General features: G+C 49.3%; 1 protein-coding gene across 1 annotated transcript in view; it reads right to left on the minus strand.

The window, feature by feature from the left end:
* Positions 1–18,626, minus strand: part of SETD1B (SET domain containing 1B, histone lysine methyltransferase) — a 49,904-nt gene extending 31,278 nt beyond the window's left edge. Inside the window, exons 1-6 of the mRNA XM_050318153.1 lie at positions 18,375–18,626; positions 17,893–18,047; positions 17,382–17,480; positions 16,615–16,885; positions 13,386–13,498; positions 9,534–10,715 (exon numbers count right to left, since the gene is read on the minus strand). Coding sequence (XP_050174110.1) covers positions 9,534–10,715; positions 13,386–13,498; positions 16,615–16,885; positions 17,382–17,480; positions 17,893–18,047; positions 18,375–18,447 — 1,893 coding nt within the window. The 5' untranslated portion in view covers positions 18,448–18,626. The remainder of the gene's footprint in view (positions 1–9,533; positions 10,716–13,385; positions 13,499–16,614; positions 16,886–17,381; positions 17,481–17,892; positions 18,048–18,374) is intronic.
* Between the last annotated feature and the right edge of the window lie 5,403 nt (positions 18,627–24,029).

Genomic DNA, 24,029 nt, shown 5'->3' on the forward strand with positions numbered 1-24,029 from the left:
GGACCAGAGCAGCACAGTGGTACTTACAGCTCAAATCATCATCAATACATCTCACTGGACGTGATTTTAAGGTTGTGCCTCACTAGAACAACTGCACTGTGCAATGCTCTTGATTCCAGAGCTCAGTTAAAACCAGCAAAAATACTGCAAAACCTGGGCCATAACCAGAGTCCAACATTCATCCTTCTTACAATTCTGTTTGTACATTTAGCCCCAAATTCACTTACAATAAAACCCAGTCCTCAGATAATCCAGCTCAAAATCAGTGCCCTTCAGAGTTTTGGATTTTTTTTTTTCTTTTAAGGTACAGTACCATCTAAAGCTCCACTTGGACACTGAAAGCAGTTCCACATAAACCCTTTCAGAGCAAGAACAGAAGCCATGTGGAAGCTTCATCTACTGTTCATTGACTGACCCCAAAAACCAGTGCAAACCCACGTTCCTCATGTTCCCTTGCCTGCCTCCCCCTCTCCAAGACCCCACAGGGATACACAACCAGCTGAGCTGGGCTGCAAAAGCCACTCAGGATCCTCCCAAAAGACTGTTCCCCAAAGCCACAGTGCCAAAAGCCACTTCCCTGCCTGCAGCACATGTGCCCCAGCAATGAGCCAAGACAAAGTCATGCAACAAGACCTCCTCAAGCTGAAGCCTGAGCCTCCAACCCAGCAGGGATCACAGCTTAATTCTGGTGCCTTGCAGCCAGGCTGGGTGCTCCTGGCACAATGCCAGCTCCCAGGGAATCTAAAAGCAATTCCAGCATCAGGACATTCCATCCAACAGGACTCTGCAAGGGCCAGGCTGCCCCTCGCCACCAAACCCACACCACCTACCTGCCTCTCATTGGCCTGGAACACACCTGCAAGACCCTCTGCTGTTAACGCTTTTCTGAGGTTATCTGGGAGATACACCCCACCTGACACTGTATAAACAAGCAGTAAATTTGTTGGGATTCCCTTGTCAAAGTGCATCCTTCCTGCACATCTCCATGGCATACATTCCACCAGTAGACTGGCCTTTATGTTTTCTTCTACTTTGAGTAATTTCATGCAGTACATAGGATTTTCGCATTTTCCAAGTGTTTTCTTTTTCCATGACAATACCAAAATGCTTGTAGCACCATGATAAGAGCTGCTCACATTTATCTGCATCCTTCAAAGACAATATTTCAGTTATCTGCACTGGAAACTCTAGGCCACATCTGCCAACCAAAATGCCACGTTTGGCGACTGCTTAGCAACAAGGACTGGACCGGGAAACAATCCCCAGAGCCATGTGCCAACATCACACCAGCTCCTGCTTCCACCAAACAACTGCTATCACCTGAAATGGATATGTTTTGTTTTGCCTGGGATACACAAGGCACCAAAAATAACAAGCTCCTTTGGGAACAGGGAAACCTGGAAAAAAGCCGCCTGCTTCAGCAATCCCTCCCCGGGCTCCAAAGGGAATGTCTCCCTGGTGCGTGCAACACATGTTAATCCTGCACTGCTGGAGGAGGACACACCACTTGGACACAGCACAAAACTCTATCTGCTCACTGCAAAGCACAGCTCTTTTGGGAAAAAAACCCCTGGATCTAAGAGAGCAACTCCCACTCCACATCACCCACAAAAGCAGCAGACATCCAATCCCTCGATCAGGCCAGCAAAAGGCCCAGGAAAAACAAAACTCCATCCGTCCTTCACCATGCTCAGCCCTCTTCTTCCCAAGGCTCCGTGCCATTGCACTCATTGACACGGGGAATCTGGGCAGTGGTGAGCCTGAGGACATCCCACCTGGAACGGATGAAGGTGCAAGGAAGGAGGAAAGATGGGAAGGACTGTTGAGACTATCTTTACTTCTCCTCTTCCTCCCCTCTTCACCATCCTCAGAGCCTTTTTCCTAACTGTGCCCCTGACTTACTGCCTGATATGGAGAGAGAGAGAGATTGGGCAAAGCACAGGCGAGCTGGTCAAAGGTGTGTGATAATTGCACCTGGTAAACAGTTATCAGCTCCCCACAAACACAGACTCCAAACACAGCCGTCTGGAGCAGCCGGCGACTCCAAGCGCCGCTGAAAAGCGCCGAAGTCGGAACACCCAAGTTCTGACGAGTGAAAACTGGAAGTTGAGCTCCAGCTCTCTGACCCTTCTGCAATCAACCCTCCCAACCATAGAGCTGCTGCCAGCCCCGTGTTTGAGCAGTTTCGGTTCCCCCCCAGGGCCGTGCTGCGCAGGCTCCCGATGCCCCCCCTGCACAGGGCGATTGCCGGAGCCCAAGCCACCAACAACTTCCTTTACTCAAACTGCTCCTGGAGCAACACTTTTGCAACAGCCAGAAGAGCAAACCTATTCCACCTACTCAGACCTGGAGAGAAATGAGAAACCCCAATGTGCCGTCTTGCTATTTTATATATTTATATATCTTGACCTCTCACGGCCTGTCTGCACCACTGGAAATGTGTAAAAGCAGACATAAGACTGACTTTATTTCAGTACTATGCAAATAAAAAAATATTTTAGAATACTTTTTTCTCCTTTACCATTTCTTTTCTGTGTTTTTTTTTTTTGTTTTTTTTTTTTTTTTTTTTTAATACTTTGTTTTTAGGAGCACAAAATCTGAGCAATCTTTCATGCCTATGATGAATGGGCATTTCCAAAAGCAAGCACTGCAAATTTCATATAAATCCTGAGACAGCAGTAACACGTCTGCGTCAGAGGAGCCCTCGTGGGCAGGTACCTGATGCGCAGAGTTAACGAACTCACGAGTTTCATTTTGAGTTTTGCCCCGTCTTCAGTAGGTACAAACAAGTCCCCCCAAACCGAAAATTAAAATTAATACAAGGGTGGCGGCAAAGTCGCGGGACTCAAAATCGGTGCCAAATGGAAAAAACATTCTCCTGCTGAACTGCACCTATTGAGAGGACTCCAGGAAAGGCACCAGCCAGCAGAAATTTGAATAAGCGCTCGTCTGCTCAGTGCTCTGTGTCAGACACAGACACATATAGAACACGGCGGCTGCTCCGGCTTCTGCAAAACCAGACCCAGAAATTAGTGCTGTTCTGGCGGCTGCCAGCACAATATGTTAACAGCAATTATCTCCTCAATATTTCTACTGATTACCTAACACACTGGCACGTTTTCTCAGTGTCACTGCATGTTGCAACACACGCCGCCATCCAGCAACTTGTCTGCATTCCCTTGGTCACTTTTTCACGACCATCAGATGCGAAACACAACTGGAATGATAATGGGTTGGAGAAACCGTGAGGAAAATGTGTCACTTCAATGGGAGGCTTCACAGCCCGCATTTATGACATCTGAACATTCAATATCATCACTGCTAAAACCTGAGTGCTGGAAAGAATAGGAAGAACTCTGCAAGCAGCAAAAGGAAGATGCCAAGGGCTCTCTAACTGTGGAGGGTGTGCAGAGCTCAGATTTGCAGATATTATTTCCAGCTCTATGCTATGGTTAAACAGTGTAACTTGGATCTAAGTTTCCAGTGCAGCAGAGCATCTACAGATTACACAAACACAAAACAAGCAGTGCTCTGCCTATTAACAAGCAATTCAAGTGTACACAGCCAGCCCACCAGGAACCGAAAATTTACAGAAAGTAACTGGTGGCAAAACAGAACAAGCTGAGGTAGTGGTGAGAGCATTGTCAGCAACAGTGATTTATATAAAGGAATGGCAATGTCATTTCTATCAGGTATGCAAAATGCAAAAGCCTCAAAGCCTTGGCCTGGTGTGAGAGTAAAGGAAGAACCACTCAGCCTCCCAACCACAGCCTGCTTTCTATTTTTCAGTTACACTCCAGAGCATTTCACCATTTTCAGCTCTGTTATCAACAAGAGACATGTTCTCTCACTCTACTGAAGTTGTTAAGTATCCAAAAAAAACCAAACCACAAACAGTCAAATATTTTTCCATTCAGGTTTTCCCCCCTCCCAACAAGCAGACATGTATGAGTGGGTGTATCACTAGGAACACCAGGGGAATCCTATGCAATCCTGGTCTGAAAAAGTGACTTCAAAACTCCTGCTTCCTCAGCTGAACACATTTGGCTGGTCAAGCCCTCTGCTCTGCTAACCACTCTGCAAGCACTCCAAGAATTGAATCTGAGCCAAATAAAAAAAAATCAAAAGTGAGACAACTTAGCAAACACAACGGACTTCTCTACTTTCTATAAAATTCTGCAGGAGCAGTAGGCTGTCATGGGGTAAATGAACCACTGAACAAGGAAGCAGTCCCTGCCTGGGGTCTTCCAGTATCAGCTCTGAAAAAAAAAGGTAAGATAACAACACCTTGCACTTCCAGGAGCCTGGATGTCCCTACCTCGTCCAGGTTATAGAGGAACTGACCCTCAGCTCCGAGCACCCCGGGAGGACACAGGGCTGCAGTCCTGCCCCAGTCTGCTCCCTCCTCTGGACACAGGGGCTGAACAGATCTCTGAGCTCTCAAAGGGACCAGTGTCAGTGTAGTGTCACATTTAAATCACCTTTTGAGGGATTTGTGTGCTGTCTTTCTTTTCTGAACAAGCTTAAACTCTGCAAGATCCCCTGAAGTCCCTGTGGCTTCTCGCTGCTGCTGTGCAGTGGGTCAGGGAGGGCAGAACCAAACCCACAAGCTTAAGTAGTTCACTCTCATTTTAATTTCACAGGTTGAGCATGGCTGGTGTAATTCACATGTAAAACCACAGCAGTCATCCAAATCTCTGCTGCCTGGGCATTGGCTGGCTGCATTTCTGGAAAGTCATGGTCATAACATACACCTATTTTTTGAGTTTCCATTAGGAACCGGTTCTGTCAGGCATGATCGCATTCGCAAGAGCTCAGGAGGCAGGAAAATTTGAAAAAGTGTTTATGAGACTGGGCATAAATCACAGCTCTCAGGATTTTCTCCCTTCTTCAATTAAAAAAACTACATTGAGAGCAACCATTAGCCACATCTACTCCCCCCCCATCTCCCTCTAGGAATGATGAATCCCACTCCAGCTGTAAATTGGATCCCAGGTGTACCCATATATATTATACATACATAACAGCTACTTATGGGCATAAGGGTTCTTGCACAGTTACTGTGGAAACGAAGGTATCGAATTTCCTGGCTCTTAAGGATCTACCTTCACAACCTTAATGTGCATTTACCTTGAATAAATTACTTCTGCGCCATCCAGCCCAGAAACATCCCTCAGAAGGGTGCTACTGTGTTCATCTTTAGGAGGCTCCATGTAAGCCATCACCAACGTCCCAGGAACACAGGGCTGCCTCTGACCCACACAACCCATGGGTGAGAGCAGGGTACAGAGGAGAACATCCTTCTGCAGGCACAGACAGATGTGCTCCTGCACAGCTCAGCTCCAAGGGGCATCAATCACTGCTGAGGCAACCACTGCAAGCACTGCTGGCAGTGAAATCCCAGCAGCTCCTCTCGCTGCCCAGATGGCACTGGGGCACTGGTTTGTCTCACAAGTGTTCACGACAACTAAAGGTTGAATTTGGCCCTGCAGGAAAGAGGAATCATTTACCAGCTACTGAAATACTGCCCAGTCTGGATGGGGAGGCAGCAGCAAGGAGCTACACAAGACACGAGGCAGTGTCTTGAGGAGAATGTCATCACATCCTGCTACGGCTCCGGAGGGACAATGTGACACTTCAACATAAATTTCTTCCAATTCTGGCTGTGACCACACAAGAACCCAAAGACACTTTTACAACAAGTGCAAATTTAGCCCAGATGTAACCTCAGGGACTTCAGCAGAGCTTCCTGTAGGGCTGAGCCTGACCCACCTCATCTGTGTGTAAGCCCAGCTCAGAAATTCTCCCTGGGTAACCATGAGAGGACCCTGTTCGTCACAGGGATGCTGACACTGTCCTGCAACAGGCACCTCAGCACCCAGCACGGCATTAAAAGCATTCACAACAGCCGGCTGAGACAGCTGGTGACAGCAGTGGCTTTCGGGGTCTCCAGGGCTGCTGTGCACTGAGTGACTTTCAGTTCACTCCCCAACCCATTTGCTAAAATTCACAGCAAACAGCAGAACTGCTCTCGCCTCATTCACGTTTCAGGATCTTAATTTTTATGATGATCTTTGGCGTTTTTAAGGTGCCCCTCCCTCCACAGTAACTCAGTGCTTAGCCAAACCACCAGGAAGACAAGAGACTGCTTATCCCTCAATTAAAAAGTACTTTTGTACTTATACATCTAGAAAAACACCACTGTCAACCATGCAGTCTTCCTATTACACGCTGGCTATGCACACAGACTGATACATTCATAAGCCGAAACATGAAAGACATCACCAATATACAACAAAGTGACTCGCTGCAATCCTGTCACCCTCCCCAGCACAAAGGCAGGGCCTCTTCCTGTCACAAGCCAAGCCAAAACAAGACCTGGCTCAGATGGGATGTCAAAACGTCAAACTGTACGTACTTAACCTTTGCACTTCTGAAACAGCCAAGATCCTGTGAAGAAAAATTATTACAATTCTTTCCTTTTTATCTTTTCAAGCACACAGGAAGGTAAGTTTGGACATTGCTATCCTCAAAAATTCTCCTGATATGACAATGCAGCTCAGTTTTTCTTCTTTCCTTTTTTTTCTTTGCCACCTTCTAGTTTCTTGAAAAAGCCCTCTCTGCCCTGTCTCCCTGGCTGGCAGGTTGTGCTGTTTGGAAATGATCCTTTTCCTCCCCTCACTTCGTACTGCCCACATCCCGCTCAGTTCCGCACCTCGGCCTCGTCCCTTGGCTAAGCTGAGCAGGACTTTCTCTGCAGACCTTAATCACTGCTCCCAGATTAGTTGGGGTAGGTGTTGCAGACAGATGCACAGCCCTTCCTCTCCCACACCCAAACTCCCTGCCAAACTCTGGCTTAGGAGTATCATACCGGATCTTGAAATCAAACTCCGGGGTCTTGCAGGATAAATCAGAGCAATTGCTGGGGCTGGGCTGTACCTCCTTTACTTATGGCAAGTCTGGGGAGGTTAATTTGCCTGATGATTCGACAGCACTTCACCTCCAGAGCAGATGTTACTGTATTAGCAATCACTGACAAAAATCATGCGTGTTTGATGGGAAACAGGATGAGGACCTCAAGAAAAACTTCTCTGCAACTTTGCTGGCACCCTTATGAGTCCTGAGATTTTCCCAGTTAGAGCACCCGCCCAAAGAGAGCTGGCCTGGGGCTGCTCCGACCCCTGAAGAGCCAGATATGAAGTAAATAAGAAGTTCAAACTCTCTGCCCTTTATTGCTTCCTTATGATACTTAATGAGCCCTCCCCACACTACTATGTCATTCCTGCTCCACTCCCCAAGCCACATAGTCACTAGAAATATTCGGGTCTGCCTTCCCTCTGCTTTGCTGGAGGATTCTCTGAAGGACTGGAGTTGAATAGTGGTATCACAATAGGCTGAAGCCGGAGGTTCAGCTTTCCAGCCCTTAGACAGACTCAATGCCCCTCTCTAACTCCGTTGGAAAGCTGCAGCTCAAATTTCAGCCTATGTTAAGACACTGCTCAGCTCTGCTCCTTCAGCAAAAGAGAGGAAAGCCAGGAGAGCCGTTTTCTAAAGCAAAGAGCTGTGGGGGAGAAGGGCAGGCGAAGGAAGCAAAAACACATGGAGATTGTTTTTTGTGCATCGCAAGGAGCAATGAAAGGCACAGGCAACTTTTCAAACACGCCAGAATAGCTTACTGTGATTTGTAACCAAGAGGAGGTTTGAATAAACATCTCAAACATCAAACATCAACTTTTTTTTGGGGGGGGGAAGAGACCATTAAGGCAGCAATGATCTGTATGGACTCCCTGTTATCACCCTTCTGACTTCTGCAGAGGATTGAGGCATTTACATCATTTTGTATCACAGAACCAGAGATGTGAACTTCTGACACCAGCATCTCATTAAGGAGAAACAAAGACTTAACGAGGGCTTCAACATCAGCACGCTGCTGCCCCACATCACAGCCTACAACATCCCACCCCAGCCGGTCCCCCAACACCAGTGTCAGCTACAGAAAGTGCCTGACCCCACACACCAGCCTGGCATCCACCCACCTTCCTAAACACACCCAGAATTGGCTCCAACCCACTTGCACCAGAGCAAGGACAGCAAATACAAACCCAGAAGGGCAGCAGATGAGGGGTGTCTTCTTATTGTTTTTTAGGCAAACCAACAGTAACCCCTCTCACGCCTGCCAGATCGAGCTCAAGGAATCAAAACTCCATTCCTAATTAACACATCATCAGGCCCCACTGCCAGGGACTTGCCTCCCAAGAGGGGAGCCTGGGCCAGCCCCGATGATGAATGAGAACTCAAGCAGCTGAATTGTTTCAAAGGCTAAACTGGCAAGTGCGAGGACAAGAAGGTTTGGAAAGGCCCGCAGAAAAAAAACAAAATATCCAGCGCGGTCACACTGTTTTCACCGTGTAGCACCAAGACCTGCCCTCTGTTACTGCTGCAGAGCTTTCCCTCCCGTCTCTGCAAAGCCCACAGCTATGGGAGCAGCTCCTCCTCTCCCAAAATGCAGCTGCTTCTCGGGTGAAAACCTCACAACTGCAAACCACTGGAGGGCAATCCATTCTGCCAGCTTAACCCCGGCAAACTTCCACGAGTAAATTAAATTGATCTACCACGCTCGGGACATTTAAACGAGACCAGCCCTCTTGACTGCAGCGTTCTTGCACGCCAGGGACAGCAGTTTCATTCGCTTGCATGACCACTATAAACGCTGAGGAGAAAGGGCCTGGCATTTGCAAAGATCTGTATTTTGACTGTTCCTTGACACAGCAGAATAGGACCCACACGTCCACTGCAGTGATAGTCACATTTGTTGCAACAGACTTCCCAAACAGACAGGCCATGCAACATAATTCCTCTGTCTGCTGGCACCACTCCACACTGTTCAGCTCTCGCTCTCCCTTCAGCCACAAATGCCCCGGCAGAGGCAGCAAGCTCTGCTCTATTATTGGAAGACTCAGTGGAGCACATCCCCCACAAGTCAACTACCTCCCCCTTCCAACCGAGCAAAGGGAGTATTAAAACCCAACAACTGTCTCCCGTTTGAACCAGATGGCAGAAATAGCTGGAGAGCTTTCAAACATCGTATGCACTCAATACTTCAGTGCAACATGAAAGCCCCGTTAAGCAAGAGCGTGGCTACATACACACCCCTGCTCAGGGACCACAGCAATGGCAGAAAGTGCTTCATTAACTCCTCTAGTGGCTTAAGTGTCTGTCAACACTCAGGACATTCACACAGCAGGGGCACTGGCCAAACTTTGGGGGCTCGTGCAGTCCTTGAGCTCTCCTGAAGCTATAAATTGCAGCAGGCTGATACTATAAACATGGAAAGCTAGAGACTGGCAAGTTGATTAAGACCATCACTTTGTGTCACGTCTAACTCATTTCCAGCTGCCTTGAGCAAAAGAAAGAGCCACCAGAAACCTCATGCTCTGACGACACAAAGCCGAGCTCAATCCCCTGCCCTGTCCAGCTCCAGGGACAAGCACAGAGCTCCACGGAGCTCCACAACTCAGTTCCAGCTCACTCACCTCGTCCATTTTTTCTGACGTTGGAGTCTGGTCACCAGGCACCATCTCTTTAGCCTCCGAGGTCTCAATTTTGGAGGTCCTGCTCAGCTGATCAATGGGAGTCATGCTGGCCTCCGATGTCCCCCGGGAATTCTGACTCAGGGAAGCTGTCCCAGGGATGGGCTCGTCGTCGTCGGAGTCAGGTAACGGCGTGGGGCTGATGTCCTCCAAGCCCGTGCTGGAAGGCCGTGAGGAAGGCGTCTGCCCCCTGAAACCGGGCTGAGAGTTCGAACCGTACGTTGGGATGGGAGAGAGCTGGGAAGAAGAGGAGGAAATAGGGCTACCTTCCATTCGGATCTCGTTATCCGAGTCGTGCTCGTTAAGAAAGGGTAACTTTGTTCTCTGCTCTTTTAAGAGCATCTCAATCCTTGAGTCTAAACTGTTATGCTGCATTTCAGACTCCATGGTGGGGGTGCCAGGGGTCTCGCTCCTCTCTGGAGTCTGAGAGAAGGACGCTGTGCTGGGTTCGGGAACAGAGTTCGAGTCGGGCAAGGGTGGAGGCTCCTCTGGTTTCTCCTTCACTGGGACAAAATCGATGCTAGGGGCAGCACTGCTTTCCACAACCATCTCAGTGGGAGGAGGGGCAGGTCTCCGGTACTCTGTTTCCCTGGAAGTCTGGGGAAACTGCTGCTCGTCGGACTGGGGAAATACAGCTGGTGGTTGGTAGGGAGAGAAGGCAGATTTGTAGCTCGAAGAACTAGAGTGGCTCAGGGGAGGAGTGTGAGAGAACTGAACTGGCTCCTGCTGATGGGATTTGTACGTGCTGAACTGATGCTCCGTGCCTCGGAACACGCCCGCCGAGTTGTGCACGTAGTGATGTTGATGTCCCGGGCGGCGGTTGTACGCATCCGTAAATTTTGTTTCGTGTCTCCTGGGTTTGTACCCACTGTCCTGCCCAAAATGGTACACAGGCGTTGTCTGGCGGCTGGAATAGGTGGAATCCTGGGAAAAGGGCGTCCCTAGCCGTGGGGTGTGAGGTGTTCCTTGGGACTGCGGGGTGAATTGGCTGTACGAGTTCGGGGTGTCCTGCCGACAGCTGGAATAGGCTGTGTCGTGGGAGAAGGGCGTGCTGCTGTTTGGGGTCACAGAGGAGCCCGTGGAAGAAAGGTTACTGTCTTTCAGGCGCTTCAGGGAATCCGTCAACTGTGAAAACAGAACAGAGAAAAGCACCTAAACACACACTTTGACAAAGATATTTGTTTAATCCGTTTGGTTTTCAGAGGAGCTGAGTACCCGAGAGTTCGCAGTGATTTCCACAACCAAAAAAATAAATAGGTTACAGCATCCCTGAAAACACAAACCATTATCCATTATTAACAGTTCCTTTTGATTTAAAAGAAAAAGGCAAGGAGGAACTTGTCTGCAAGAGGAGGAAAAAGAAAGCAGACAGTTTTCCTCATAAGCTACACCCAAGTGCATCAGGTGAACAGGAGACTTGCACACCACTTTTATCTGAAAGAGTTCCAATTTCTATCAACTATGTCAGGCTTGTCTAAATTGCATATAGGAAAGAAATTGAAAAAAGTCTGAGATGCGAAATTACCAATTTATCTTATTTTGGGAACAAATCAAAACACACAAAGCAGCAAAATGCCAGCCTGCAGCCAAAGCTCCGCAGCAGAGCTGCCCCACCACCCTCTCTCCCAAACATTCACCCGTAACAAGGGAGAAGGCTACACATATAAAAGGCACAAAAAGTTCTCAACTGCCAAAAGCACCTTTTTAAAACCCTTCCCAAAGATGAATGCTCAGGTAGAGCACTGCTGATTATGGCATTTGAAACTGAAACCCTACAAACCTACAGAGCAGCCAAGGAACTGCTCTGCAACTCACTCCACAGGCACGTTCAGGGGGTTTCTAGGAGCAGCCCTGCTCCAACTCAGACTCTGCTGAGTCATAACAGTGCCACACTAATCATCAGCTCAGGAATCAATTTTCCATAATGCAAAGCAGGAGTTCAGTGAGAATCCCCCTGGCAGCAAGAGAGGCAGGACTGAGCTGCAGCTCCCCAAAAATCACACCAGGATAGCAAACTGGTGAGGCTACAGGCTGGCTGCTGCTCCCTCAAGCACAGGCAGGTAGAGAGACCTGTAAAATGACCTGCTTGGAACATGCCAGCAGCAAACTCCAGCTGAGCCCTCACCTGCCTGCTATGCTCACACACGTCTCACCCACTCAACAGTGTGGACTTGCTCTCGGTGTGACCCCCTAGAGACCATGGCCACAGGGACACCAGGAAAGTTTTTTCCTCAGCTGTTCTAAAACCCACAGAAAGGAGCAGGAAGCACGTGGCTGGTTCTTGACAACACCCACATCTCAGCACCTCTGGTGTAGATGTGCTGTGGACTGACTGTCAGTGGGGTTTGTACATGGCCTGGAGGCAGGGACTCCAGAACTGCCAGTCTCTGCCACTCTGCATGAGGGGGAAAGTAATTGTCAGGAGTATTTTACTAAACTACAACAGCAAACAAGTTTGTTGGCGGATTCTAGAGTCAAAAAAATGATGCAGAACAGCTAAAGCTACCCACAAAGCAATAATTTTGGTGATAATTGAGAAAAAAATCAATTCAGGATAATAATATAATACACAAGCACAGCATCTAGAGGAACAATCTGAAAGATAACTACAGCAGGGACTGCTTTGGGGGATACCATCAATTTGCTGCTAACCCTGAAAAAAGAGTAAGAACAAATCTGTCTATTTTCATCTGAGACACGGAACCAGCAGAAATGAGCAGCCAGGCCCTGCTCATAGCAGGGCTCCCAGCAAAATCATTACTTACCTCCCTCCTGCCTTTAAAAGCACCTTGCTGGGAGGTAAGGAAGAACCAACCCCTTTATGATTTTATTAAAAAGATACTGAGATTTTGCCTTGGTGATGGTTGGGATGGTTGGTGGGAGAAGAGGAGAAATTTATTTTTTCAGATCAATGGAATTTCCATGTTCAAGGTACAGCTCTCACCTGTCCTGAGAGTGCCTGATCTCAGAATTAATGAAATCATGACATTTTAAGAGCGCAGAGAAGTAGAGAAAAAAAAAATCCCTGCCAAATCTCTTTCAAATTTGATGTCTTAAAGTGGGTTCTTAAGTCACAATGAGGAGGCAAAGTACATTTAGACAAGTCAAAGAGGCTGACAACTTCACACAAACAGGCTTCCCTTCCCCCTCGCCCTCTCATCCCAGCGGGGTTTGCAGGGAAGCAGGTAATCGTACAAAGCCACGCAGAGAACTGTGCCCTAAATATCGAGGGACCCCTGGAAACCCTTGGGAATTCTGCCCACTGCTTTTATTAACAGCTGATTCCAGCAACTAATTAAGATTCTGGAAAATTGATGCCACTATTGAAGCTCAGTCCCCTTCCACCTTTTAGCCTTTAAGCAAGGCTGAAGTCCGTGAGCGCTGAGATTACACACCACAGACACCAGGCCAAATGTACCACTGTAAATCATTCCCCTGACTTCAAGGGAATAATCTCATCTCAGGGACAGATCTGATCCAGTCCTAACTGCAGGAATTTCTGATGTTAATAGGGCACATTCTGTCGGTTTTGGAGGCATTTTTCACTCAGAAAGACAAAAAGCACTTCCCGTGCTATGGAGACACAGATCAGCCACATGCTCTGATTCAGAGGTACATTTGCTAAGGCAATTATGAGCAAGTTATATTTAAATGTGAATTAGCAACATCTACTGGAACCACGGCAAGACACGAAAAAGAAGCTAAATTCAAAGTGTTCAAACGCTGATGTTGATGTTTGGAGTTTCCCAGAAAGTTATTCTTAAAAAAAAAAACCAAAAAGCCAAGCACTCCTACCTGGAGAGCTTCATTCCCAGTTGGGGACACATCCTGTTCGGTGCCTACAGGGAGGGTCTGAGGAGTGTAAAGACCATTAACAAGCAGTTCGTAGAATCGCATGCGGGTTTCACCTGCACAGACCACAATGCAAGAGTTAATTAAACACAAATAACATAATCTTTGTGAAAATACACATTCTTGACACCCACATGACCCTGCTACCGCTCCCAGCCCGCTGTATCCAGGCAAGAAAGGAGCAGTTATCACCTCTGAGCTCCCAGGGATCATTTTTAAATAATCTGCTGGGCAAGAGAAGTCAGACACTCCCTTCTCCAGCCAAAACAAGGAGGCTTCTAAATCCTTTTTCCTCTTCTCAGCCTGCTTGGCAGCTCTGCTCCTTACCATGCTCTCTGGAGCGCAGCCGTTTCCCTCCTCTCCAAAGTGCCAAGCAAATAGCTTGCAGATTTGAGAAGTGAAACTCTCACCCAAGGGAGAAGCCTCTGCCAACACCCAGAGCCTCTTCAGAAAGCTCTCTCTGCACACCTTGCTCGTAGAAACTGCCTGTTACTAATGCAAACACGGTGCATGGGAATGCTGAGGACAAAACCATTGATGCTGCCTTTCCAAAACACACCAATGAATCCTTCCCCCCCCCCCCATAGTTTAAGGAATACTCAGTAACATCCTTGGAAGAATAAAGCCAGAGAAGCAAACTGTCCCATGCAGTGTTACTGACCCTCAGCCTTTTCATTCCCAAAGTCTACAAAGACCCAGTTTCTTGATACTGAATTTTTCGTTACTACAAAAACTTAATCCTACTTGTTCTGCAGTCTGTAAGAAATCTGTCATCAGCTTCAAAGGCAACCGAATCAAACCCTGAAACTGTCTGAATTTTGCACTGAAAGATAAAGAATAGGCAGAAAAACGGACAGACCCAGCACCTGAGCCCAGAAAATGAATTCAGGCAGTATCTCCCCAAAACCAGGACTACTTTCAGGCAAAAGTCCTGTAGGATCAAATCCCAAACTCCCTGTGAATCACCCCATGCAATTCAGAAGCAAATCACCCCTTAGCACAATTCTATGTACTGACTTATTTATCTTGAACAAATGTTGCAGATGAGGTTATTTGGGTATCAAATCTCATTTCACTAAAGTCCTGAGCCATCCTCAACTACATAAAGTATTTTACTTCAACTAAAGTCGTGACAAAATAGATCTTTTCCCTGCAAGAGCTTAAAGATATGCATGAAATATTAACACACACCACCCACACATAACACTACAATGCCATGCATATGGAAGTGTTAGGCTTATTCTCATTGGTTTTTGAAAAAATATACAGCAATTGTTACAGAGTTTCCTCATTCTTTCCGAATCCCCAATATAAGGCAGCAAAAGTTACAGTTTCAAAGACGTTTATGAATGTGAAATGAGTTTGTCTGTTTCTCTAAGACAGGCAATTATTAATTGTATCCAGCCCATAAATGGATAAACTGAAGCAAAGAAGTTGCTTTAAACAAGCCTGTCTTAGATGAGGAGACTGGATTTATTAGTTTCAGATTCCCAGGCCTATGCTCATCCCAGACAGATAAAAATGACACTTTCACTCCTAATATTTATTTTTCTACACTATGAAAACAAAGTTTTTAACCAACTTTTCCTTCTCTTGAAGAGTGAAATACTAGAGGGAAATGTTAAAACCAATATATATATATATATATATTTTAAGTATGCCCTAACCTACTGATGCTATTTTAGGAATTCCATTTTTACTTGATTCTGACAGATTATAGCACACTGACAGTCCTACTCTTTTAGAATGAAAGAGAAGCAACTGTGTGAAAAAAATACATCAGAAGCACAGAGCTGGCAAAAAAACCCAGAAATGCAATTTAAAACAGACTTCAGTGTTTTCTCCCAGGAAACAGAAGACCAAACCCCCCTCATTTTCCTGATGTGCTGCAAACTTTCTGGAACAGCTGCCTGGTCAAGACTTGCAGAGTAGTTTATAAATGCAGGAGAACAAGGAGGAAGGTAGTACAATCAGCTTGTTTAAAAAAATTACTCTCATTAAGACATCCCCCACTTATGAGCCAGCTTTAGCTTACATTACTAAATCTGCAAATGGTTAATTTGTTCTCAAATGTGATTTTTACCTTCAAATTTCAAAGCAGGGGAAGGAGCCTGTCTGTAAAAATTAATGATACTAGAATTTCAAAGTATACACATGTAAGGTCAAGCTCACAATAGAAAATATTATACCACTGCTGTGATTTTTCTTCTAACAGTGGTCAGTAATGTCAATAAGCATCCTGCTCTATTCTATCACATGTGGCACACCGACTGCTGTGCTGGTCTTGCACTAAACTGTTGAAACCTTTTATTACAGAACAAAAATAACAGCATTTTTAGGAAAATGGTGTTAGCAGTGTCCTCTTCCCAAGAAGGAGTGCAGCGAGTCAGTTTTAAACTAGAAATGCCACCTTTAGAAGGAAGAAGTACAAGCAGCAACTGCTCTACACCTCCTCAGCTTTAGACATTTTCTAAAATTCAGGCAGATTTCAGCAAAGCCCTTCCCTAACACGCTCGGAGGAGAGAGAACAGACAAAACACAGCGCCTTCACACTCCCAGAAACTTTATTGGGCTCCTGAGGGCTCGGGTGCGGGGTTGGGAGCCGGTTACTCCAGGACAGGGAGCTCCTGTCGCTTTAAGAGCCAGTCTCACACTTACACACTCGCACACCCTGACAAGTGCTGCGTGTGCACTCTGCTGCCCCAGCCTCCAGTGTGCTCTAAGTATCAATGAAATGCCAGGCACGCAGAGGACAGCACCCAGCCCTGCTGCCGCTGCCAGAACCCAGAGATTCGGGTCCCAGCATCCACCAGGACCTGCCCAGAAAGCCCAGGTTTGCAAAAGGCAGGTGCCCCGGGGTCCGGCAGCCCCGGCAGGTGGCCAGCCTGGAGCAGGGAGATGGGGGACATGGGAGAGCAGTGAGTGGGGACAGGGACGGGCAGGAGACAGGCAGGATGGCAGCATTTTGCAAATTACAGGGCTGTCTCTTAGCAACAGACAACACATTTGGCTCCACGTGACTCGCCCGGGCCCCAGACACCAGACCTTGCCGGCTCCCTTCGTATTTTTAATCACCAGGTTCCTGCCCTCTGCAACAGCCTCCGTGGTGGGAGCGGGATGGGAAGGGGCTCTGCAGACCCCAAACGCGTGGGGCCGGAATGTGCCCCCTCACCTTTCGTATCCAGCTCCACGTGGATGATGTTGCCCATGACGGAGGTGTTGTGAAGGTGCTGGACAGCCTCCCGGGCACCCTTGACAGTGGCAAAGATGACTTTGGCGATGCCCAGGTGCTTCTTGTTCTTGGGGTTGTAGAGAATCTCCACCTCTTCCACTTCGCCGTATTTCTTGCACATGTCGGCCAAAAAGTTTTCGCGGATGTTGTCGTTCAGCTTGGCAAAGGTGACCTGCTTGGGAGGCACTGGCCCCACGTAAAATTCATCAATCTGGAATGGGCACAAGGTGGGAAGTGATAAAAACAATCATCGTTGTTTAGTGAGTGTGGGGGAGGGCCTAAGCATGGCACGGGAGGGAGAGGGTTAAAACATCCTGCAAAGTTTGGTGGGGGGGAAAAACGCTTCTGAGGCTCTGGGATGAAGCTCAGAGCTGAGCAGAGGATCTGCTGCTGCAGCCATTCATTGGAACCGGCTCCTTTCTGGGCTACAAAGATGTATTTTGAGCAGCACTGTGAGTGGAGAGCCCCCTTCCACCGCCCCCTGCCCAAGAAGCCCCAGCTCCAAAACCTTCAAGCGATCTTGTTAGACAGAAGCATTGATTTCTCCTTATCCTTATAGGAGAGGATTATTGTTAAACAGTTTGCTAAATAACAGTGTTAATAGGAATATGACTGTCATTTAAACGGTCCATTAAACTACTTGGAACTGAGGCTTCACTCCCAGATAAATAAGAATACAGAGCTAAAGCCAAAATTCAGGGCAGTACCTTGAATTTGGGGACAGACAGCTCCAACTCCTTAGTTTTGGTCCATATTCGCCCTATTCTGGGATCCCTGACACAATCCACAGGAGCGATTCCCGAGTTCTGGGAGGAAAAGGAGGAGGAGGAGAGAAAACACAGGAACAGCAATAATAAGGCTTGAAATTTAAGACACAAATAAAAGAAAAAATAAACCCCAAGGAAGCACGGGCTGTCTCAAGGGAAGAAGAAAGCGTGCACACACACACACACACGTGTCAAATTGCAATACTGCTGGGAAATGCACACAGATTAGAAACACAGGAAAAAGCCGCAGGTTTGGGCTCCTGACAGTTGAATACACAGTGTCAGGTGGCGGTAACTTTGGTGGCTGTGCGTGTCCCCCCAAGACCCCCCTCCCGCACACAGCGGGGATTACCACGACCCGGAGAGACCCCCAGCCCCCAAAACGCCGGTAAGACAGAGGCTGGGGGGGAGACACAACACAATGAGGGAAACCCGGGAGCCCCCCACTCACAGGCATGCTGAAATGTTGCCCATCGTAACGGTAGAGTTTGTGCTGTCCTTTTTTCAGAGCCGGGTCAATAATCAACTTGTAACTTCTCCAATGGTGATTTCTTTTCTCGACAGAAGTGCTGGCTTGCGTGCTGTTCTCCATTCCGTTGATCCAACCTGGACGGTGGGGGGGGGGGAGAGAAAGGAAGGGGGAATTGGAAAAGAGAGAAAAAACCCACACGGAAAACCATAAAGTTAAAAAAAATATTCAACAAAGACCTCTTCGTTTCGGTGTGGTTTTTTTTTTTTTTTAACGAGCCGCCCGCTCTACACACCCAGGCAGGGAGGAAATCCACCGCGAAACGAGCCCCAAAATGGGGGAATTGCCAGCCGGGTCCCCCCTCCACCCCAGCCAGACAAGAGGCAGAGAGGGAAGGGGAGGAGAGGAGGAAGGGGAAAAAAAAAAAAAGAAAGAAAGAGAAAAAAAAAAAGACCCAATCTCACTTGAACTCTGCTTTTTGCCATGATCTTCAGGGTGCTTGGCTTTTTCCCCCGCCTTGGTCTCTCGGAAAGACATCGCGCTGGGCGGCCGATCGTCTCCGGGCGGCGAAAGGCGAGCTCCCGTCTCACATGGGGCCGGTTACCGGCGCGGGCTGCCCGCCAGGCTCCTGCCTCCCGTTTTCGCGAGCCACCACATATTGTGTGTGCTCGCTGCTGGCGGCGGCCGGGATCCCACAATACACCGCTGCGAGCGCCGCGAACGCCTCTACCCGCGCTCCGCCGCCTGCACATTCACGGCGGCCGCGCCGCGGCTCCGGCCCGCGGCCGCCCGCCGCCGCCCCGCCGCCGCCGAGCGCCGCCGCATGGGCCGCCGCCGGGACGCGCGGGTTTTTTTCCCCTCCCCGCCGCGGGGCTAACGGCATGCGGGGGGGCGAGTGGAATCTGCCCGCTGCATTTACCTTAGCGCAAACTGTTTCTAAACAAGATGGACCTATAGGTGGGACAAGTTGGTCGGAATTTTTTTTTTTTTTGCTTTGCTTTCTATCTTTCTTTTTTTTTTTTTTTTGGAGGGGAAGACTTCAGCGAGCCCGGGGAGACCGCGGGGGCGGGCGGAGCGCGGACCCGCCGCGCTGCTGCGGCGGAGGGGTGGCGACACACTCAAGGCGGGGAGGAGGGGGTGTGATGCAGGATGAGGAGGAGGTGTGGGGGGGGAGAGCAGTTTTGCTTATTAAAGGTCCGGAGCCGTCGGCAGCCAATCAGCGGGGAGGTTCCATTTTGTTTTCGGTGCGAGAGGCGGGCGGGCGGGCGGCGCGGTGCCCCCGGCGCTCGGCGGGCGCGGGGCCGGGCGGAGCGCGGCGGGCGCATGGCGCGGCCGTCCCGGGGCGCGGGGCCGCGGCGGCTCCGCGAGCGGCCGCGCCATTGGCTGCGGCCGGGGCAGCGCGGCGGGCGCAGCCAATGGGAGCGCGGCTTCCATGGGGCCCGAGCTATTAGACGGCGGGGTAAAAGCGCCGCGCGGCAGACGCGGCCAAGGAAGGGCCGCGGGACCCGCAGCCATTTTTCTGCAGTGGAGCGAAATGGCCAAACCGGGCTCTTCCTTTGTTCCACAAAGAGGGGGAATCCGCCATGTGAATCCGCACCGCGCGAGGTGCTGGGAGCCTCCATAGCGCGGGTGCCAGACGACCCACTGAAGAAGGAAGATTTATAAAAATAATGCCAAGCCCTTAACCAAAAAAAAAAAAAAAAATTTAATGCGGACTTTTTTTTTTTTCCTCTCTCCTCCCTTATGATTCGGGATCCATCTTTGTCTTGTGTAACTAGGTCACGGCACACCCTATGTCAGCAGTTAACAAATTCGATTGCCAACCAAAAAAGAAAAGTAAATACATGATTTTTATTTTTTTTTCGTTGTTTTGGGGGTTTTTAAGCTTTAAGCAGCTCTGATGGCTGAACAATAAATTTGAGAGCTTGATCTCCTGTGTTAAAACACTTGATTCCTGGCCATTTCTATTAACTCCTTTGGTGCTTAAAAGGTAACGTTTTAAATATAGGTATAGGAATGGTAAATTCTGACAAAAAGTAAGGCAATTTTACTATGATAAGCTTTTTTTTCCTTTTCTCTTATGTTGTAAGTACCCAATCCATTCTGTCCTTGCTAAGTGTAGTTTTCATGTTAATGTTACTGGAGTGGTCCTTATTGCTAAGCCTTCATTTGCATGTCTTATGTTTTTGTCTGTTTAAACCAATTTATGCTTTTTTGAAATATTTGACTTATAAAGCAAACTATCTAGCTAAGCTATGCTTAAAAGCTGTTTAGAATCAGTAAATGTTAACTAGGTGTTTTCACACTGACATGTGCAGCCTAAATCTATTGAGGAGAATATTTTTAGTGTCTGCGTGCTCTGTGGAAAAACACTGAACGTCTTTTTTATGTACAGAGTAAATCTGCCACAGGAAGGTAGATTTAAGCCTTGAGCAGGAGTCCTTGCTGCGTACAGTCAGTCAACATAGCTGGACAACTTTTTCTATAGATTTTTTTTCCCCCTTTTTTTCCGTTTTTTTGATGCTAGACCACTGCCACACAAAGATCCGTAACTTATCTTAACAAGATCCGCTTTGGCTTGCAAACTTACGAGAGAAGTGGTGATACAGATCATATATATTTATAGCCGTTATTTTAAAAAAGAGTAACAACTTCACCTTCAGAGCTGCATTCAACTATGGTGCGCGGGTAAGTAAGTAAAACCCTTTTGCCCTTGCAGAGGAACATATAGCCCAGGCCTGTGGCTAATGGTATTGTCCTGGGTGGAAAGATCCCAATGGTCGTCTGAAAGCGGTGGCGATCTCCTTCTCCTCAGAAACATCTAACAGTGCCTCTGAAACGTCTGTTCTCAGGGAGGGATTTGATTTCTCTTTTCTGCACAAAGCTCTTGGTCCGTCCTCAGCCCTGGGTGGTTGGGTTTTTTTATGCGGAGAAACGCTGTGGATCCATTGCAGGCGTTACGTGGCTGTTAACTTGAAAGCACCAAAAAAATAAAAAATCTGCCTGTGAACAGTAAGATGTTAGTGAGGTTGACGTTAAAAAAGGCGAGAAGGCGGTGGTGGTGGTGGTAGGGATCCCTTACATGTTTTATCCGTCTAATTACAGAAGCTCGACAAAAAACAGGCAACAAAATGGGAGGGGGTGTTTTTCACGACGGTGAGTCTTAATGGCGGATGTCTCACTAGAAAGCACTGTAAAATCCTTCATACCGAGAGGCAGTGACTTGGAGAGAGGGGGCAAAAAGGAGGTCTGGAAGTAAATCCAAAATGAGGGAGTTTCCTTCCAAGTGAGGGACCCTTTGCAGCCTGAGTGTTACAGACGGAGGAGCCGTGACGCAGTTGATATTCACAAGCAGTTGTGCTTTAGTGCCGCCACCCAGCCCACGAAATGGCCTCCCCGCCGAAGTCTGGTGGGTTTATTATGTGAGAGGCTGCGGCAGCACCGTGTCCCGGGCGGCGGGAGGGGCGGCCGGCGGGCGGGCACGGCGCTCCCGGGTCGCGCTCCGTGCTGTGTGGGGACAGCCGCCATCATGGCTTCTCCTTCCCTTCGGCGTCCTCCTCAGCGCGGCGCGGCGGGCTCTCCCCCGCTGCCTGGCGGCGTCCCGAGCGCTGCAGGGAAATGGTGGGTTTGGGGTGGTTGTTGTTGTTGTTGTTTTGTTTTTTATCCTTTCTCTCCCCTTTCCCGCCCCCCCCCTCCCCTTCCCCCAGCGCTTTGTGAGGGGCTGTGGAAGGCGAAGCCGGGGAGGGAGCGGCGGCTCTTTCTCCCCGCGCACAACATGGCGGGAGCGCCCTGCGGCAGCGGCGCTGGCGGCGCTCCAGCCGGGCCGGGCGGGGGGGCGGCCGGCCGGGAGGACAAAGGCAGCTCCGATAAAGCCGGCGCAGCCCCGGTGCTATAAATAACGCCGCCCTTCCCCCGCTGCAGCCTCCCGCTCGCTTTATAAACAGCAAAAGATGGAAGTCGCCTAGTGCAGAGGGGAGGGAGGGGGGGAGTTAAAGAGGAACAAACAGCGGCTTCCCCACACGCAGAAAAGATAAAATACCCAAAAAAAAGCCACCAAATTCAAAGCCTGGGCAGTGTGGGGGGACGGGGGGCAGCAGAAGCGCTGGCCGCGGGAGGGGCCGGGCGGCGCCGCCGCCTCCCCGCCCGGAGCGGGTGCGCCGGGGGAGCGCGGCCGGCGCTGCCGTCACATGGCTCTTTGTTGTTCTCCTTCTCTGCCCCTCCTGGGCTGTTCCCCCCCCGGCTCCGCCATCGCCGAGCCGGGGCAGCCGCTGCCCTGCCTCCTCCGGCCTGCAGCGCCGAGCTCAGGGGCCCGGCTGTGCTGCAGTGGAGCCGCCATGGCCCGCCGAGGTGTTACATGTGCCGTCTTTTTTTTTTTTTTTTTTCCTTTTTTTTTTTTTTTTTTTTTCGTCTCCTGAGCAGATTCTGCTGCAGCTCAGCTTTGGGTGGAGGCTGGGGGGTTATCTCGGAGCTTCACAAGCCTCGCTGTGCTCTGCGGGGAGTTGCAGCTCGTGCTCACTGCAGACCCAGAGTAGGTGAGCCAGGAAAGCCTGGCTCGAGCAACCACTTCAGAGGGCAGGACAGGGAGGAAAAGCAAACACTGTAGAGAGGTGGCCTCCCTGGTAAGGCTAGAGCAGGACCGTCCTGCGGACCCTAAGGGAGGGAGAAGGTAAGTGGCTGCTTGGCAGAGGCTGCCTGCGGGAGCGGCATGTGCCGGGCAGGGCGCGCCCTGCCCGCAGTTCCTGCGGCTCAGCACCAGCCGCTCCGTGGGTTTGTACAGCCTGTGCTGTGGTATGTGCCGAGACTCAGGGCTGTTCCCCTGCGAGGGAGAGCACTGGGTGCTGCCGCGAAGGAGGCACCGCAGCCCGCGCCTTTCGCAACGACTGCGCTCATCGCTGCATTCCTCGCTCCCCCTCTCGCTCCTCACCGGGTCAGGCTCTGTCGAGAACAAGCGACAAACCGTCCGCACAAAACAGAACACGTTTCCATGGAGGGGAAAAAAAAATACCAACAAAAACAACCAACAAAAGCGTTTCCGCAGTGCCAGGCTGGCTCTGAAGCGCTGCCTCAGCGCTGTGAGCCCCGTCGGGGGCGCCGGGGCCGGGGCTGCCCGAGCCGCCGCCCGGTCCCTGCCCGGCCGCTGGAGCCAGCGCTGAGCCTGGGTCACAGCGGCTCTCAGTGACCATCTGCCAGCAAAATCGGAAGGAACGGTGACGTTATTCTTAGCAGAACACCATTGAAATGCTCCTCTGGTATTTCTCAGTAGAGGTGAAAAGCATTTCAGCTTCCTCGAAATGGCCGAAGCTGGCGACGTGTAGATCAAAAGTACGGCGCAGAGCTGGGCTCGGGTTTGCAGGGGGATTTGAACTGTAGTGAAAACGTTTCTGCATCTTGCGTCGTAGTGAGTTAAGTCAGCACGTGAAGCGATTAAAAAAAAAGCAATTTTTGAACAGCATCGGGCTGTTAACTTTCCTGGGATTTAAAATTTATGTTTAAATATATATTTGGCTGTTAGCAATACCTGCATTTACGAGTAACATTGGTCTGTTTAACCCTGAAGCAGACCAGCTCTGCAAGGCTTTGAAGCAACACAGCCAGACCATAATACTGTGGGAGCTTAGACAGCTTTGTCTGTACTTGCATCTCTCTGCATATTTTTCCAGGACTCTGATCTTTGTCTGCGATTAATCATTGTCCAGGACGGCTGTTCCCGATGGTAGGATCCATGAAGTGCTCCAGCTGGGAGAGGTCCTAACGCCTGTGCCTGGCTCTGCGTACGTGCAAACCAGGGCCAGAAATTGCTGGGGCAGCAGGGGCCGGACAGCGAGCCCGCCGTGCCCCCCCAGTGAATTGTGTGGGTCCTCAGCACTTCTGGAAATGGTTTTTGTAAGTCTGAGCTGAAAATTTCTTTCCGTTTTTTAGAGTTTCTGAATGACTATAATGTTCAATGTAGTTTAAAAGTCGCCAAGGCAGTTGAGACCGGTTGTGCTCTCAGAGTGGGTGGTTTCATGGCTGCTGAACCTCGTATCTCAAAAGCAAAATGTTCTGGTACAGCGTGTTTAAATCCCAGAAAGGTCAAACCAGACTTTCATACTTGGGTTAGACTGACCCTGGTGTGCTGC

Source organism: Myiozetetes cayanensis, unplaced genomic scaffold (assembly GCF_022539395.1).
Source record: "Myiozetetes cayanensis isolate MyiCay16 unplaced genomic scaffold, myiCay2020 scf21, whole genome shotgun sequence".
Classification (NCBI taxonomy): domain Eukaryota; kingdom Metazoa; phylum Chordata; class Aves; order Passeriformes; family Tyrannidae; genus Myiozetetes; species Myiozetetes cayanensis.